Below are 18915 nucleotides of genomic sequence, written 5' to 3'. Positions count from 1 at the left end.
AGACATTCACCAACTCACAATGACTCAATGAAACGGAGGAGTCCTAATAGACATTGACCAACTCACGGTAACCCATTAAATCGGGGGTGGTCCCGAGAGACATTTACCAACTCATGGTGACTCATTGAAACGGGGGAGTTCTGAGAGACATTTATCGACTCATGGTGACCCAATAAATCGGAGGTGGTCCCAACAGACATTTACCAACTCCCGGTGACTCATTGAAAAGGAGGAGTCCCGAGAGACATTTACCCTCTCACGGTGACTCATTGAAACGGAGGAGTCTCGAGAGACATTTACCAACTCACCGCGACTCCTTGAAATGGAGGAGTCTCGAGAGACATTTACCGATTCACGGTGACCTATTAAAACGGCAGTGGTCTTGAGAGAAATTCTACCGACTTACAGTGGTCCATTAAAATGGAGGGATCCCGAGAGACAAAAATGGCGCAACTTGAACCATAACTCAAGTACATCTTTTCAAACATCTTGCATTGTTTCAAATCTAAGTGAAATCTCAAATGATAAACAGGCACTCAGAACCTCAAGAACCTTACTTTCGCAAAAAAATTTTGGAGATTGAGGAAATTGCTAGCATCACGAAGCATTTAGAAACCTAGATGCTCCGTGTACGATCCGTACACTAAGTATCTTTTATCGCTCCGCATGAAGCAAGAAGCCTTGGTGCATATTATTTAAAGTTTGCATTCCGCATATCATGTATCATTATTTTTGCATAGAAAATGGGATTAAAACTCCAGCAAAAAATTCATCATTCATCATTTGCATTGGCAAAATTTATGCCTCAATTTTATCTTTGATGAAACCTCTGCGAGCCTCCACTCAAAGGAGGGCAGCTGTTGACACCTAAGTTTTGACTAACCTTTTATGCGTAGAAAATTAGAACTAATTTTAGTTCTAAAAAAATAACTAAATAATTTTTCATGTTTATTTTTATCATGCATTTGCATTTATCGGATTGGCGGCAGGGAATTAGAACAAAAAATCGATGAGCGGTGGACCAAAGCTCAACGAGCGAGATTCGGCTAGCTAGGGCGTAATTTCAAAAAATTCATCACGGTCTTGGGGTCCAATTTTAGCTGAAATCAACCCATTTAATGTTTAATTTGGGAAAAGCCTTCTATTTATGCCACTTAATGGTCATCATGAAACCTATAAGATAGATAGACACATAACCTAAGATAACCCCGCCATATAATCTTATAGACATTTAAAGTGTAATTTCATGATTGGGCTACTTAGCTAGTCATGATTACAAGCCATCATGGCAAGTTGGCCTATAAATAGAGCACCCTCTCCCTCACTTAGTTCTTTTTCCCAAGGCCACAATCTCTCCCTCTCCCCCTCTAGTCACCGCCACCACCTCCCTCTCCCTCTCGGCCGCCCCACCAAGTCCACTACCGTCTTGCTTGCCATGTCTATTAAAGGATGAAAAAGATGATGTGTGATGTCCTATGAAGCATCTTGTATGATCACATAAAGAAAAAGTAAGAACCATCGTTGCTTGAGGTGACGGTGATGCCCGCCCGAGGGTGAGATGCCTTGTTCGATGGAGGGATGGCTCATTTGACCGCGAGGTTCAATATGGGATGGGTTGAGCAGGAATAATAGTGAGACTTCTCGGGTTAACGACGGGATGCCCCAAGGAGCATTTGGGAATGCCGCAGGAGTTCGCTATGCCCCGTAAGAGAGAAACAGGAGGTCCCCACGGAAGGGTTGTTAAGTGGGATGCCGTGGACTGCAATGCCCTTTGATGGGAAGCCCGTAACTTATAACGGGAACAATGATTATGATGAGAAAGGGAAAAGAAAATAACGAAATGGATGCATGATTGTGATGCATGAGCATGAGGCATCTAGGAAGTATCATGCATCAAAAGAAAGATTTCTTTGCTATTGTTTTGTTATTTATGCATGTGGTGGCGTGCACGAGTTATATTTGATGTGTATCTCATAATCCTTTTTAGCTTTGTAGGCGCCGAATGGAGCGGTAGATAAATTCCTTTCCTTAGGACTAGAGATTTTACTTGCTGAGTGTCGACTCACTCTTTAACATTTCAAACTTGTAGGATGGTGGACGCGCACTTTGGCATTCCTATTAATATCTATTTTTCATTCACCGACCTAGTCGATGTGGAGGAGGACCTTATCTACCACCGTTGCAACTCTACCGTATTGATACAAACTAGCATGACGGGGCATGTTCCTCTCAAGTTTTATGCATGGTACATAGTCTTCGGCGATGACCGATCGGTCCTTTCCAGGGGGACCGGTGGGCCGAGTGGCCCCAATAGTGGGGTTTCGGTCACTACATGATGACCATGAGACTCGAGGAGTACCAATTTTGGAGTCCGAGTAGCAGAGTTAGGCTCCCCTCTACCCTATCTTTTCCCGAGCTTGTAAATCGGAACAAATAAACTTGTACTCTGCCCGATGATATTAGTAATAAAATATGGTGTATTAAGTGAAATCTTAATTACTCTAGTTTTTTCTTGTTTGAATGACTTGTTGGGGATGTTTATTTCGCTTCCGCATGAACGAAGGGAAATTAAAATAAGAACGTGATTTGACATGATGCGCTTGGGACGTCATAGCCTCGACCGGCCTCGGTCTCAATAGACGCTAAGCCGAAGCCATCACAGGTTGAGAATGCCTCTTGCGTGGTAGCGGATCGAGCCAGGGCATTACGGCCTCTGTTAGTATCGGAGCGGGGTTTAGACCTAGAGTGATAAGGGGCGCTAAAATGGTAGAGTAATAGGAAAACGTCCAGTGCATATAATTGTGTGCTTGTTTGTTTATGATGTTAACCCCTTTATTTCTCTCGTAACCTTTTATTAGAGTTTTGGAAACTCTCACATGTAGTTTTGTTGAGATAGTATGGGGTCTAGAGGGAGACCAAATAAACTAGTGCCACCAAACCCGGATCCTCAAATGGATGGGATTCTACAAACTCTTGCCAACATTGGAAATCTAATGGAATGACAGGCGCAGCAACAAGTGGCCTTAGTCTCAGAAAATGTTATTGCTTCGGGTGATACCTTCGCCTCGGGAAGCGATAAAGGCAGGTGTCATTTACAAGGCCTAATAGAGCAATTTTTACGCCTAAAGCCTCCAAAGTTTACTGGTATGGATGGTCTCGAAGAAGCCGAGCTGTAGATTAATGAGTTAAAGAAGGTTTTCGCCTTCCTTAGGTGTAGTGATGAAGATCGGGTAGCTTTGGCGGATTACCAACTCTAGGGTAACGCTAGCTACTAGTGACAAGCAATGAGAAACACAGTATCCTAGGCTGAGACCGCCGTTACATGGGTAGGTTTTGTCAAGGCGTTCCTCAGGAAATGTCTTTTGGAGTCCTTTCAAGATAAGAAGGTGATGGAGTTTATGCAGCTCTAATAGAACAACCTGACAGTTGATCAATGCAAGGCGAAGTTTGCGGAATTGTCAAGGTTCGCACCCAAATTGATTGAAGACAAAGTAGAAAGGGAAAAATGGTTCCGAAATGGATTACGACCTGACTTCAGAAGTTAATTGATCCGTTGAACCTTAAGGATTATAACGAGCTATATGAGTAGGCACAGATGATTGAGAGTGATATGGCAGAATAGGCTGCCAAGTTAGCTCAGCAAGGGCAAACTTTCCAATTCGGTTCACGTCCAAGTTTTCACCGTAACAAGAGGCCTATGCAAGGAGAGAGATGGTCTTTTCCCGCTAAGAAGAAAAGAAACAAAGGACATGAACAAATGCGGGGAGACACGTGTCACTCCCCGGGGAGACAACATGGTAACATGCCCTATTTAGCTTATACTGGAGCCTATTTTAGGTGCGGACAACAAGGCCACCTATTGAGAAATTATCCGCAATGACAATTAGGAGGACCGTTTTGGTCACCGCCAACATCACTACAAGCTAGAACTCCGCCTTGAGGAACCCTTCAGCGTCCCCCGGCTCAAGGAAGAATTCACGCTCTCACGCAGGAAGAGGCCGAGGATGCTAAGGCAGTAATATTATGTACGGTCCCTATTTGTGGTAGGAGTGTACATGCATTGTTTGATTCGGGGTGGGACATATTCATTTATATCAGAATAGTTTGTTCGTTTAAGTGGATTGGAATTTACGCCGTTAGAAATTGCACTTGAAATTTCCACATCTTTGAAGGATGAAATGTTATCCACCTTAGTTTGCCAAGGATGCAAAACCATTATGAGTGGACAGGAGATGGGGATAGATTTGGTTCCGTTAGCCATGTATGACTTTGACGTCATCATAGGGATGGATTGGCTCGGTAAGCAACGAACCAATATGGATTGCTATCGAAAAATGATCCAATTTAGTCCACTTGACTGCCCGGCGTATAAATTCCTAGGAAATAGAGGAAAACCCTCAACACCCTTAATTTCTATGGTGGAAGCATGTCGGCTCCTTGAGGACGACTATCAAGGATATCAAGCTACAATAGAGGATAAGTCAATAGAAGAACTAAGGCTAGAAGATATCCCCGTAGTAAAGGAATTCCCAGTGTATTTCCAAAAGAATTACCAGGGTTACCCCTACAAAAAGAAGTGGAATTTGCTATTGAAGTAGCTCTCGGGGTAGAACCTATCTCCAAAGCCCCCTATCGAATGTCCATGGCCGAACTTAAAGAATTGAAGGTGCAACTACGGGAGTTGCTTGATAAGGGTTTTATTCGAGCTAGTGCATTGCTATGGGGTGCACCCGTTCTATTTGTGAAAAAGAAGGATGGGTAGTTGCGCCTTTGTATAGATTATAGATAGCTGAATCGAGTCATCGTTAAGAATAAGTACCTATTGCCTTGGATAGATTATTTATTTGACCAGTTGTAGGGATCGTTGGTATTCTCCAAGATTGATTTGACGTTTGGATACCATCAACTAAGGATTAAGAAAGAAGATATTCCAAAGACAGCCTTTAGGACTCAATATGGCTAATATGAGTTTACGGTGATGCCCTTTAGCTTAACGAATGCACCCGCCTTCATGGATTTAATGACCCGAGTGTTTAAGCTGTTTTTATATCATTATGTTATTATATTTATCGATGATATTTTGGTATACTCAAAGAGTACGGAAGAGCATGGAACACACTTAAGGATGGTGCTACGGACGTCTCGGGACCACCGACCGTATGCCAAATTTAGTAAATGTGAGTTTTGGCTACGCCGTGTGACATTCCTTAGTCACATAATAACCCACGAAGGAATGCCGGTAGATCCGGCATATGTGGAAGTAGTAGTAAATTGGCCACAACCAATGACAGTTACCGAAGTCAGAAGTTTTCTAAGGTTAGCGGGATATTACTGAAGATTCGTTGAACGGTTCTCTAATATAGCTGCTCCTCTAACCCGGTGATGAAGAAGGATGTGAAATTTGAGTGGACAGACAAGTGCGAGAGAAGCTTCCAAGAACTAAAGAGGAAGCTAACGACCGCTTCGATACTAACTATACCATCGGGATCGGAAGGCTTTGTCATTTATAGTGACGCTTCACACAAAGGAGTTGGTTGCGTCTTGATGCAAGACGGAAAAGTAATTGCTTACGCATCGAGGCAGCTTAAGCCATATGAACCGAACTTCCCCGTTTGTGACTTGGAACTTGCCATAATCATATTTTCCTTGAAGGTCCGGAGACATTACTTATATAGAGAGAAGTTCGAAATTTATATGGATCATCAAAACCTGAAGTATCTATTCTCTCGGAAGGAATTGAAAATGCGATAACGATACTGGATGAAATTGCTCAAGGACTATGATTGTGAAATATTGTACCATCCTGGCAAAGCAAACAAAGTTGCTGATGCCCTTAGTCACAAGTCCACGATAGCATGTCTTGTGGTTACGTAATGGATCCTACTTGAGCAGGCACGAGATTCGGAGTTTAAGCTGGACGTGGGATCCCTATCAAGCTTAATGGCCAATCTCCTAATCGAACTAGAAATAATGCAGAAAATTAAGACCCCGCAGGATGTTGATCCAGAGATTGTCAAGGTTCGGAAGGAAGTCACGGAAGGGAAGAAATCCAAGTTCCAAATATCCGATGATGGGATCCTAAGGTTTCGTGGGTGCCTATGCATCCCTAACGTTGAGGAGCTCAAGGAAGAAGTCCTATCAAAAGCCCATGAGAGTCAATACAACATCCACCCGGAAAATACCAAGATGTTTCGAAACCTCTTCTAGCACTATTGGTGGAACGGCATGAAGACCGATATCGCCAAGTATGTTGCTAAGTGCTTAACCCGTCAACAAATTAAGGCACAACATTGCAAGCCAGGTAGATTGTTGAAGCCGTTAGAGATACCAAAGTGGAAATGAGAACATATCACGATGGACTTCATGTTGGGACTACCAAGAACGCAAAGAGGTAATGACTCTATATGGGTAATAATAGACCGATTAACAAGAGGCCTATAGCTCATTTCTTGAGCTATACCTCAAGCACATAGTTCGATTGCATGGAGTCCCGGTCACAATTACCTCCAATCGAGATCCGAAGTTTATTGCAGCCTTCTAGCGAGGTCTTCGGACGGCCATGGGAGTGAAATTACAGCTCAGCATAGCTTACCATCCACAAACCGATGGCCAATCAGAACGAACCATCCAGACACTAGAAGACATGTTGCGGGCATGTTCTATTGATTTCAAAGGCAACTGGGATGACCACCTACATCTCATTGAGTTTTCCTACAACAATAGTTATCGTTAAAGAATAGAAATGGCACCCTTCGAGGCTTTATATGGGCAAGCTTGCAAAACCCCGTCTGTTGGGATGAGGTTGGTGAGAGAAAGATCACCGGCCCTAAGTTAGTTCATCTTACAACCGATGCCATAGCTACAATTAGAAACCGACTTAGGACGGCTCGAGTAGGCGAGAAGAGTTACGCCGACAAACGTAGAAAACCTTTGAAATTCCAGGTAGGAGACCACATATTTCTTAAAGTGTCTCCACTAAGAGGTACGTCTTGCTTAGGAATGAAAGGTAAGTTAAGCCCCGTATTTGTAGGGCCATTTGAGATTTTGGAAAGAGTGGGTGATCTAGCTTATCGGTTGGCCCTACCGTAGAAATTAGCCAATGCCCATGATGTCTTCCATGTCTTCATGCTGAGGAAATATGAGCTCAATCCGACGCACATACTGAATTATGAGACTATTGATATCGACATGAAAGTAGCTTACGTCGAAGAGCCGGCACGCGTCGAGGATCAAAGAGAGCAAGTCATTAGAAATAAAATAATTCCCTTAGTGAAAGTTATATGGCGACATCATGGTATAGAAAGAGCGACATGGGAGAATGAGAATGTGATGAGAAGCCGATACCCACATCTTTCCCAATAGCCAGGTATGTCTAAGTTTAGAAATTTCGGGGATGAAATTTTTTAAGGGAGAGTGCTGTCACATCCGTGAATTTAGACAGTGGACCACTTCAAGGCCCGACCCCGTGTTGGTCATGTGCCAATCACGGCATAGCCACGAAGGCAGCACCGGCCTTGGGTAGCCATGAACGCCGACGAAGGACGACCACGAGTGGCCCTCCTCCCACGTCATAATTTAGATTTTCTTGAGTTATAATTAATTTTGATGATTTCTATGATTAATTAGGTTAACAACAAGACTAGTCAAATACTTAGGGAAGAAGTAATTCTGTGATTTTCTTCATTTAGAGGATAGAAAACTCTGAGTTCTAGAATGTTCTAGAGAAAGTAGAAATTAAGCTAGTTTAGGAAACCTTGTGATTGGTCCACACATTAGCATATTAATTAATCAAATTAGGCTAGCTTGGAGAGGAGGAAACCTTATGATTGGCCCAAATAAATTAATATTTGACCTAACTTTGACTATGTCTTGGAGAAAAAGAAAACCATACGGTTATGACATTTAGCCTAGTTAATGTAGGATTAAAAATAATGTAATATTAATGTAGATTATGCAAGAAGACATCATATGATTGGGCCACATTATCTAGCCTAATTAGGCATGTGATAATTAGGCAAGATGGGCTTGGAGAAGAAGAAATCTCTTCATTGGTCCAATTGCCTTAATCATATTATTTTGGATTTAAATAAATAGGCTTAGGCAACAAGAAATCTTATGATTGGTCCTCTTATCTTAACCATATAAATTAGAATAAATTAGTATCAGCTTAGACTACAAGAAACCTTCCCATTGGTCCACCAAGGCCTGTGCTACTTATGTCATATAAAAACTATAAGTTATAATCATAAATTATTTAATAAGTAGTCTTAAAATATCAAGACCACTTGTCCTCATACGTGGTGCCATCTTCTAGAGTAAGTAAAATGTGGCAAGCTTCTATTTATGCCACTTAATTGTCATCATGAAACCTATAAGATAGATAGACACATAACCTAAGATAGCCTTGCCATCCAATCTTATAGACATTTAAGGTGTAATTTCATGATGAGGCTACTTAGCTAGTCATGATTACAAGCCATCATGACAAGTTGGCCTATAAATAGAGCACCCTCTCCCTCACTTAGTTCTTTTTCCCAAGGCCACAATCTCTCCCTCTCCCCCTATAGTCACCTCCACCACCTCCCTCTTCCTCTCGGCTGCGCCACCGAGACCACCGCCACCTTACTTGCCATGCCTCTTAAAGGATGAAAAAGATGATGTGTGATGTCCTATGATGCATCTTGTATGATCACATAAAGAAAAAGTAAGAATCGACGTTGCTTGAGGTGACAGTGATGCCTTGCTTGAGGGTGAGATATCTTGCTAGATAGTAGGATCGCTCATTTGACCGCGAGGCTTAGTATGGGACGGGTTAAGCAGGAATGATAGTGAGACTTCTCGAGTTGATGACGGGATGCCCCGAGGAGTGTTTCGGGATGTCGCAGGAGTTCACGATGCCCCATAAGAGAGTAACGGGAGGTCCCCATGAAAGGGTTGTTAAGTGGGATGCCACGGAGTGTGATGCCCTTTGATGGGAAGCCCATGACTTACAACGGGAACGATGATTATGATGAGAAAGAGAAAAGAAAATAATGAAATGGATGCATGATTGTGATGCATGAGCATGAGGCATCTAGGAAGTATCATGCATGAAAAGAAAGATTTCTTTGCTATTGTTTTGTTATTTATGCATGTGGTGGCGTGCACGAGTTATATTTGATGTGTATCTCATAATTCGTTTTTGCTTTGTAGGCGCCGAACGGAGCGGTAGGTAAATTCATTTCCTTAGGGCTAGAGATTTTACTTGCTGAGTGTTGACTCACTCTTTAATATTTCAGACTTGTAGGATGGTGGATGCGCACTTTGGCGTTCCTATTAATATCGAGTTTTCATTCACCGACCTAGTCGGTGTGGAGGAGAACCTTATCTATCACCGTTGCAACTCTACCGTGTGGATACAAACGAGCATGATGGGGCGTGTTCCTCTCAAGTTTTATGCATGGTACATAGTCTTGGGCGATAACCTCATTGGTCCTTTCCATGGGACCAATGGGCCGAGTAGCCCCAATGGAGGGGGTTCGGTCACCGCCTAATAACCATGAGACTTGAAGGGAACTAATTTTGGAGCCCGAGTAGCAGAGTTAGGCTCCCCTCTACCCTACCTTTTCTTGGGCTTGTAAATTGGAACAAATAAACTTGTACTATGCTCGATGATATTAGTAGTAAAATATGGTGTGTTAAGTGAAATCTTGATGACTCTACTTTTTCTTATTTGAATGACTTGTTGGGGATGTTTGTTTCACTTTCTCATGAATGAAGAGAAATTAAAATAAGAACGCAATTTGACATGATGCGCCTGGGATGTCATGGCCTCGACCGGCCTCGGTCTCAACCGGCGCTAAGCCGAAGCCATCGCCGGGCGAGAATGCCTCTTGCGTGGTGGCTGACCAAGCCGAGGTGTTACACCTCATCATCATAACAATATTAAAAAGCGCCAGTATGTTCGTTAGTCCAAATTGGCGGAGTTAAAGGAATGACTCGATTGTATCAATTTGACAAATTTTAGGATTTGAATGCGTTTTTTTGTAAATTTTAAGACTCAATGACACTTTTGTAGCAAGTTTAGGACCTCTAGTACACATGTGCTTTTTTTTGGAATTTTCAACTTTTTGATTTTTTAATCTAATTAATTTTATATTTTCGTATTTTTATTTTGTCATTCAACTTTTTTAGCTTTTTTTGTTGTTGACTGAATCTCTAGCGAATCACGTCGTTGTCAAATATTAATAAATAAAAAATGCCTCGTTAGATTTCTGATCAAACAGATTGGAATTGATACTTAAGTGGTCATTTTTTAAAAAATTTGGTACTTAGATGATTCGAAGAAAACTTTTGATAGTAAAGTGAATATCGTCCACAATGTTTGACACTCCTGACATTCTTTTCTCGTTTTTCGGCGGATCTTATGTCTTCTTGTGCTGTTTGGGTTCTGGGGTCCGTCCGTGGGATTAAGCAAAAAAGGGGCACATTCGGAAAACGAATTTAATTTCCGAACAAAAAAAAAGAAAACGGATTCAATCGCAACAGAATCTGTCGACGAATTGACTGTGAAAAGGACACAAACAAGGACTGGAACAAGAAGCCAAGGCAGGAGGCCAATGAAAGATGGACAAACAAGAAGTTCGAAGCTTACTTTTTGGACCATCAAAAGAAGACTTTCACAGAATGCGATCCCCCAACAAAAGATTCGATGTGTACAAATCCGAAGAACAAAAGATTCAATGTACACACCGAATATCTATATATGGACAAAGCATCTTATCAGAAAGTTACCGGATAAATACTCTACAAGTGGCATACTTTTTATACGACACTCATTTAAACATCATAATTTTTTTTTTTACTCTCTCGAATGCCATAACTTTAAAAAATTGATCACTTAAATGATATCGCCGACGTGAATACCGAAAAAGCTAACCTAGCACTCGAAATGATTATATTGAATATTTTAATGTACACATGGATTTTTTTTCTAATCTTTTATTTATTTTTCAATTTTTCTTTTTATTTTGATTTTTTGCTCTCTTGGCCAGCAAGGACAGCTGAAAAAGCAAAAAATTTAAAATAAAAAGAAAAATACCAAAATAAATAAATAAAATTTAATTTTTAAAAAAAAAATCATGTGTCGCTGAAAAATAAATTAAAAATTAATGAAAAGTCAACATCGTAGGATGATTCGCCGGAACCGGCACTCAAATGAACGATTTTCCTCCGATATGGTATTCAAGTGAGCGAAAAAAGAATTATGGCACTTAAGTGAACACCGTACAAAAGTTACGACACTCGTATTATTAAAATGATAAATTTGTCACAGGTATACCAGTTTAGGATTTTTGATGGTCAAAAAAATAGTTTGATATAAATTTGTCACGGATGTACCGGTTTGAGATTTTTCATAGTATTCACCCTTATTAAAACACGCCAACTTGGAGAGGATAGTTAACAGGTTAATACAATATTCATAATAGCAAAAGTGTCACCAATAATTATTGAAATTATTAAATTAGTTTTCAATCAACAATTGAGATATTTTACATAACGTGTCGATGGCTACAAAATTTAAGGGGAAAATTATTAAGAAAGCTATAAACTTATTATATGAATGTCAATTTAGTTCTAAATTTTTCAATTTTGTCAATTTTTTTATCGGAAATTTTGATAAATTTAGTTCTAAATATTTTGACGTTTTAACATTATAGTTCTTATAGTCCATTTTGGCAGGCAATGACTAATGTGGTCATTGGCCGCTGCATGTGACATAATCGGTACTAACATAAATAATTTTTACAATTCTTCATACATTTTTCTAAATTTCTTATAATTTTTTTTCCTTTTTTTTTCACCATTGACCGTGACGGTCGCGGGGGCCTGGGGATTGCCGGCAAGGAAGTGTAGGCCCTCACCCCAAGGATCTTTCCCACCTTTTTGAGGAAATATGTAAATGTCGAGTAGTAAAAGATGATCATAGAAAGATACCCAGTTTGGTTGATAAAAGCGAACACCCCGTTTTCAATTCTCGAGCGCCCCAGCAACACACATTTCTCTCTCTCTCTCTCTCTCTCTCTCTCTCTCCTCTCGCTGGTTGGCTTTCTCTTTGTTGCTATGAATCTATGATCAGACAAACAAACCCATCTGGTTCAGCATCTGAACAAGGTAAACCCTTCCCAGAAAAAAAATAATAAAAAAATCAAGAGAAATCATAAACCCACATATCTGTCTGCCCTCCTTCCCTCAATTACTTTGCATTTTCTGGGCTTTTGTTTTATTTTATTTTATTTTATGTGGGTGTGTTTTGTTTGTCGTGCTCATGGATCTGAACTAGTTTCTTATTTTTCTAGGGTTTTCTGGTGACTTTGTTTCGCAGAACTTTTACCATATGAATCAAGATCTTTGTGCTGCCCTTTTGATGTTATTTCCAGGTTCATCATGTTCGTGTCTCACTCTAGGTGAAATAACACTTGTTTGTTGACCTGTTGATCTGGGTCTTTTTCTTTTGCTCCTTTTCCTGACATAGAAAGAATTTGAGAAGAGATACAAGTAAAATGGCGAGAGAGCCAAAAAAGATGGAGAAGGTAGACCGCTTGGCGGCGAGGCAGGTGACATTCTCGAAGAGGAGAAGAGGGCTGATCAAGAAGGCTGAGGAGCTCTCCATCCTGTGCGATGCTGATGTGTCCCTCATCATCTTCTCAGCCACTGGCAAGCTCTATGATTTCTCCAGCTCCAGGTACTCAAATGTTAATTTCTCAAGTCTATAATTGATATACCCCATAGATACGCAAGATCACTATGTTTTGGTCATAATCCGTCGAGCTTTCGTGTACTTTGTTGCAATTCCTGCTCAAAGTATGCAATATATAGAAATAAAAAAAAACGTTGAGAGTTATTTTCTCATGATGGTGTCGGTGATCAAAACTCGTAAAGAACAGCAAGAGAGAATATAAAAGCACCTAGATTCAGAACTCCCGAAAGGAGAGAGAGAGAGAAGAAGAAGAAGAAGAAGAAGAAGCAACCACGAATTTCAGAACTAGGATAGGGAACTTTAGTAATCTCCAAAAAAGTTTACAACAGCTTTGTTTAGGTATATGCTTGTTTGCATTTGTGCAAAAAGTGAAAGATTTCCTTTTCTTTCCTTCAAAATTTAAAGTGTTATTCAAGTTGCAGAAAATTATGAGTAAATTATATGTGAATTATGTGTCAATATTTGCCTATTATGAAAGTCCGAGGAGTGAGTTATAAGATTTTAGTTTGAGTACAAAATAAAAGTCAAAGTCAATCCATTTAATTAGCAAACAGAACAAAATTCAATCCAAAATAATCCTTGGCGGTACTTGATGAAGATTCTACAATCCTAGTTCGGCACTTTTACAAACATGTACACACGTGCACTATATACTAAAAGACAAAATGTCCACATTATCTTTTCCCCGGACACGATCTTATCCTCAACCTAGTCCAGATCACATGAGCTATGCACAAGCATCTTGATGTAGGTAACTGCACTTCGATTTTTTTTTTGCAATAGGGTCAATAAACTCTTAGGTGCATTTTTTGTTGGGTCACTCTGTTCATATCTTGTCCTTTTTCTATGAAGTATGGAGGATACACTAAAGAGGTATGTTCGCCACTCCAATAGCATTGAGAAACCGGTCCAACCATGTCTTGAACGCCAGGTAAATCACTTGCTTAAATATGCCTTTATGGGCTTCTATGTTGTCTTCAAACTTAAGACATATGTTTGTGAAATGAGACGCGTAATCTCTCTATTATATGAAATGTTCCTCTTCAAATTGGCAAGCCTCACATTCTTTTTCCCTATAGTATGAAGACCGACATATGAACACTGATATAAATGAGAGAATGAATTTCGTATGGAGGATCTAACCTTTTTTTCGCTTTTGTTTTTGTTGTCTTAGATAGAGGAGTACAATCACGAAATGTTGCGCAAGGAAGTGAGAGATGAGTTTCACAAACTGAGGTGCGTGCATATGTTTTGCGTGCTTGTTTGAGTTGAAATTGTTGGCGGATCAGTTACATTCATTCCCGACGTCCGTAACAGACAGATAAAGGGAGAGTATCTGGAGGGGTTGAACATGGAGGAATTGGGACAATTACGGAAGAAACTCGAGGCGGGACTGAGCCTCGTGATCAAGACTGAGGTCTCTTCATTATATCTTTTCATTTTCCCTCATGTGTGTTGTTCTTGTTTCACTCTCTGGTTTTTTTTTTTCACCATGTTGGTTGTTCCCGTCTTTCCAGGAGGAGCGAGCATTGAACGAGATCGACAAACTGCAGAGAAAGGTTGGTATATCTTCAAGTTGCACAGGTCGAGAAGACTTTTATCTGTTGATTTGAAGACTATTTCTTGCTGAAATTGCAGGAAGCACGGTTGATTAAAGAGAACAAGCGACTGAAACAGGAAGTAAGACTACTTCCCGATGAACAATTTTACTTGTTAGTCGCTGACATATTGCCATGCATTCCCCTTTTCGTAGAAAGAATCATCGGTGTCAAAAGGTGGTCATTCTATCTCGGTAAATCGCAGATAAAGATGATGATTTTATGCCGAGGGAAATCGGTGACCGTGAACTCGGACGGCAATAATGGAGTTCTAGAGGAGGCCGAAGGGGTGTTGTTGGAATCAGTTAACAACATTTCCATCAGCAACAATGGCGTCCCTCCTGTGGATGGATGATAGCTCTCATCCCTCAAGTTAGGCTGTGTGAGCAAATAAATTGAAACTTATTTACTGAAAATGAATACGGCATACATCTTTGATGCCCTTTAATTTTGTGTTTTCTGGTAATTAAATTGATTGCGTTTAGATGCTTTGATATTTGCAAAACTTTACATTGTTTATCCATCGGGTTAATAAGTTGGATAACTTCTCATTTAGGCTTTCCCGACATAGTATTTCTTATTTTCGAAAAGAATAATTACTCTCTGTATAAAAATTGAGTTTACAGAATTGATATATTGAATGTTGTTATAGATTCTAATTGATTGTTGATTATAACTTATCTATTAAAGGTTAATACATTAAAATTTCCAAATGGGTACGGCCCTGACAAGTTTACCCAAATTAATTTTCTTTGATAAAAGTTTTCAACTTAATATCATGTCCCAAATCTATATTTAGTTAGCATTTCATCTAATATCTTGTTAAAATATATACATGGCAATAAAAGTGACAAATGACCGATCCGATATGGAAAATTCACGTGTTGACACATTTGCATTTTAATGGAGGGTGAATTTAGATGACGGGTATCAATTTGGAGATAAAAATTTAATTTGGGATAAAAAAGTGTCATAGGGTACTAATTTTAGATTTTTCTTTTGTGAGATAAAAATTAGTTTAGAATAAATGTGTTATGAGAATACCAGTCTGGGATTGTTAATGATATTGGTAGTTTTTTAGATAATCACAATCTACAATTGCAGTCCTCCAAACACACCTACTTTATTAAGAAGTGTCAGTTTACAGTATCCGACATTAATCTTTTATTTTTCTTTTGCCAAACTATGAAATTTATTTCAAGTGGAACCTTTTGTTTCTTTATGTTAAAGCGTGTGGATGATAGAATTGTGGGTCGATAGACTGCCCTTGAACAATTTATCACTGGCCTGTGCAACTCATTATCATCACAAATTCCAAGACTGTCTTTTTATGCATTTTTTTGGTCAAAGTCTTTTTATGCATTAACTAAGTCACTTCGGTTTCAATTTGAGCAACCTTTTTGCAACGTTAATATCTCTGTCCATATCATCATCTTGCAGGCTTCTGAAGCTGAAGTCTCAGACAGCCAACTGGTACATCTTCTGATAGCAAACAATAAAGGATTGGAGCTGATGATTTCAATAACAAAAGTAAAGGATTGAAGCCTATGATTTCAAATAGTTATTATTGAATAAGCATTTCAAGAAATGTTAATGCATGCATATAATGAGTTGATGATTCAACTCTTAATATATGTGGAACTCTTGTAACGATTTTCTATCTTTCTATTTTCTTGCTCCGTTACCTTTGACAATAACATTGATATGATCTATGTTAAGGTCCGCTCAAAGCAGAGAATGATCTTTATTTAAGAATGTATCATTGATTGCACGACGTTTGTCGATAAGTAAATATATTTACTTTACTAATATCCATGCCAATAAAATAAAATCTCAATTTGTCAGACTTTGAAAAGGGTGATGTAAAACAATATTTCTAATTGGTTGGTCACAAATTATGAACATCATATGTGATGATCATAGTGGAGGAAGGTCGATCGCAGAAGATTGATAGCTGGTGAATTCAAGCTAGGCACTGATGAGATAAAGCATTCCCCGGACTCAACCAAAAACGCAAAGGAGGTTCATGGCCAAGGGTAATGATGTCCGAGTAATACAAATCCTTGACTCCTCGAATACAATGGGATTTCACACCTGGCAAATCAGCACTATTCAAGACGACTTGAAGTCAGCAGCTTTATTTGAGAGAGAATAGGGAATCCCCTAAATGTAGTTACTCTTCGAGGCAGAGTGGATAGCTATTCCACCCGTTTCGTCGAGATAAACTAGGGCCTTATTCACCTTTGGACACGAACACTATTCAGTTCTAAGTTGAAATAGTTTCTTACTCGTGCAAAGGAACTATTTCTTGGCAACTTGGAAAAGCAGTGGTAATTCGAAAGATTCCTCGGAGAAAAAATAGAGATGTCTCTTGGTTGTCCTACCCATTTGTTAAATCTTATTCCCACCTTGTTTTTTATCATTGCCTTGAACAGCCTTACCTCCCATCACACATAAGGGAAGCAGGCTTCGCTCTGCCCTCCCTCTCCATCTATCCAAGGGATGGAAGGGCAGAGGCCTTTGCCATGGATCCTGGTAAAAAGCAATGGGGTTTTCGAATATGGCGCAAGACGATTCCACATATCAAGGTTGGAATGGGATCAGGCCTCTTACTGAGCCTTTCAAACTAGGTGGGTCTGGTTTACATGTGCAAAAAGTTAGGACTAGTAGATGATTTTCTTGAAAAGGATCGAAGCCACGGTTTTATTTCGGGGTCTCTCGACCAGGCCCCTTCGGGTGGGGTTTTTGATTTCAATTAGAATCTGCATATGGAATTCAAACCCAAAATAGTAGTACCCGCTCTCCAATCCCAATGGCTAATGTTAATTAATGGGGAATTCTAGAATTGGGTTTAAGTAATTGATCCTTTTGAAAATCAATCCGAACCTAAATTAGAATAGATTTTAAGGTCCTAAATGGTTGAAGGTGATATAGATCATCATAAATTAATTTGCTTGAGTTTGGTTGCTTATCATGTTACGAATGATTATTTTATTGATAATTAGTTAGCATAGTATTTTTTCAGAAAACTGCTACTTTTTTGTACCTTTTGTCTTCACAACATTTATAGATTTATTTCGTCCATCTATGATTCGTGATGAACACGTGGGCTATATCTGGAATGCCACGTGGCAGATATTAGCCAAAAATCTCGAAGCTTTCACTTTACCACACTCTATAAGACAAGATAAATTAAGATTTGTGTAACTGAGTTACCCACATGGCAAACATTAATCAAATTTCTTGAAGCTTTCATCTCAAGTAACTTTTTTGTATATAGAAAGAAAATCCTTCATAAGTCGATGAGTTAGTTTGTGTTTTGTCTTTTTACTGTTAAATTATCCACAAGAGTTCCTCCATAATTATTTTTTTTCCCAAAAGGTCATCTAGTATTTAAAATCTCAACAACTTAATACAATATTTATAATAGCAAAGGTGTCCCCAGTAATTATTTAAGTTGTTAGAATGTTTTCAATCAATAATTGAAATATATTACATTACATGTCAATGGCTACAAAGCTTACGAGGAGAATTAAAAAAAAAAAGTCATAAAACTGTTGCAAGGATGCTAATTCAAGCATAATTTTTTTAATTTGACCAATTTAGTCCTAATTCTTTTGACGATTTACTAATGTAGTTTCTAGCCAATTTTGGCTAGCAATTCCAGACGTGGACACTGGCTATTCCACGTGGCACGATCGGTGCTAACGTGGACAATGCTTTTTTTTAGATATTTCTAACTTTCGTTAAAAAAAAGAAGTTGATTTTTCTTTTTCTTTTTTTCCACGGATGACCATGGGTAGCGATCCACCCTCGTTAACCAACAGTGAGAAAAAAGAACATAAAGAAATCAAAAATATTTTAAAAAAAATGCAAAGTAGTCAACTTCAGTCAGCGGTTTTCAGAAAAAAAAAAATTTGGTCAAACTTACTACATTGGCAAATTATTAGAAGGTTTAGAAATAAATTGGCCATATTAAAAATTTTATAACTAAATTGATATTCGCACAACAGGTTTACGATTCTTTTTTGTAATTATCTCAAGCTTACGAGAACTGGTTTCTTGAGAACTTGCAGAAATGTTGATCTAAAAATGAGCGAGCCAATACATATCTTCTGGGCTACTTGAAGAGAAGTTATGCAAATCAGAAAAAAACAAAAAACAAAAAACAAAAAAACAAAAATTGTAGGGAAATGAAGTAGGGCAAAACGTATCAAAGACATTGTCTTAAACACGGTGAATCCAATCAGCTACTTTAGAGATTCTGTCTCCGAAACCTAGTACTCATACTCTAATATTCTTTTCTTGGTCTGCTTACCATGAAAAGAATAACCGGTTCGAAAGGTCACATCCCTTGGTGGAGCATAACCCTTCACTAGAATAAAAGGAACAATAAATAAATAAATATGTAAATGAATTAACTAAAGTCCTAGGGTTCGTTGATTCTGGTCTCCTCCTTGTCAAAGGATATTTCCCATCTTTTTTTAGGAACCACCAACGCTCTCTCTCTCTCTCTCTCTCTCTCTCTCTCACTGGTTCACCATCTGAACAAGGTATACCCATAGATCTGCACTCCTT

General features: G+C 39.2%; 1 protein-coding gene and 1 long non-coding RNA gene across 8 annotated transcripts in view; both read left to right on the top strand.

Annotated features, from left to right (window-relative positions):
- Window positions 1-15761, top strand: part of LOC115739582 — a 49028-nt gene extending 33267 nt beyond the window's left edge. The window contains exon 3 of the long non-coding RNA XR_004015259.2: window positions 15709-15761. This is a non-coding gene — a long non-coding RNA (uncharacterized LOC115739582). The remainder of the gene's footprint in view (window positions 1-15708) is intronic.
- LOC115739579 (MADS-box protein JOINTLESS-like) lies at window positions 12030-15964 on the top strand. Of its 7 annotated transcripts, none has more exons than XM_048275111.1 (9): window positions 12030-12153; window positions 12515-12732; window positions 13588-13670; window positions 13914-13975; window positions 14057-14156; window positions 14257-14298; window positions 14378-14419; window positions 14543-14767; window positions 15779-15956. In XM_048275111.1, the coding sequence occupies exons 2-8, from the start codon at window positions 12543-12545 to the stop codon at window positions 14690-14692; spliced, it is 669 nt and encodes a 222-aa protein (XP_048131068.1). In that variant the 5' UTR covers window positions 12030-12153; window positions 12515-12542; the 3' UTR covers window positions 14693-14767; window positions 15779-15956. The 7 variants fall into 7 exon arrangements, with proteins under 7 accessions (XP_048131068.1, XP_048131067.1, XP_048131065.1 ...); XM_048275110.1 differs by having other exon boundaries at window positions 12048-12153; window positions 12519-12732; window positions 15779-15955; XM_048275107.1 differs by having other exon boundaries at window positions 12063-12153; window positions 12532-12732; window positions 15779-15964.
- Window positions 15965-18915: the final 2951 nt, after the last annotated feature.

The sequence above is a fragment of the Rhodamnia argentea genome, chromosome 2, assembly GCF_020921035.1.
Source record: "Rhodamnia argentea isolate NSW1041297 chromosome 2, ASM2092103v1, whole genome shotgun sequence".
NCBI lineage: Eukaryota > Viridiplantae > Streptophyta > Magnoliopsida > Myrtales > Myrtaceae > Rhodamnia > Rhodamnia argentea.
The sequence above is the reverse complement of the archived record's forward strand: the minus strand, read 5'-3'. Positions and strand labels throughout refer to the sequence as shown.

What these genes read in the sequence shown, in the direction of transcription:
- LOC115739579 (XM_048275107.1), top strand. Translation starts at nt 12,111, where the DNA reads ATGATCAGACAAACAAACCCATCTGGTTCAGCATCTGAACAAG. An exon ending in GCCTCGTGATCAAGACTGAG is followed by an intron (nt 14,157 to 14,256) that starts GTCTCTTCATTA and finishes CCGTCTTTCCAG; the next exon opens with GAGGAGCGAGCATTGAACGA. An exon ending in TCGACAAACTGCAGAGAAAG is followed by an intron (nt 14,299 to 14,377) that starts GTTGGTATATCT and finishes CTGAAATTGCAG; the next exon opens with GAAGCACGGTTGATTAAAGA.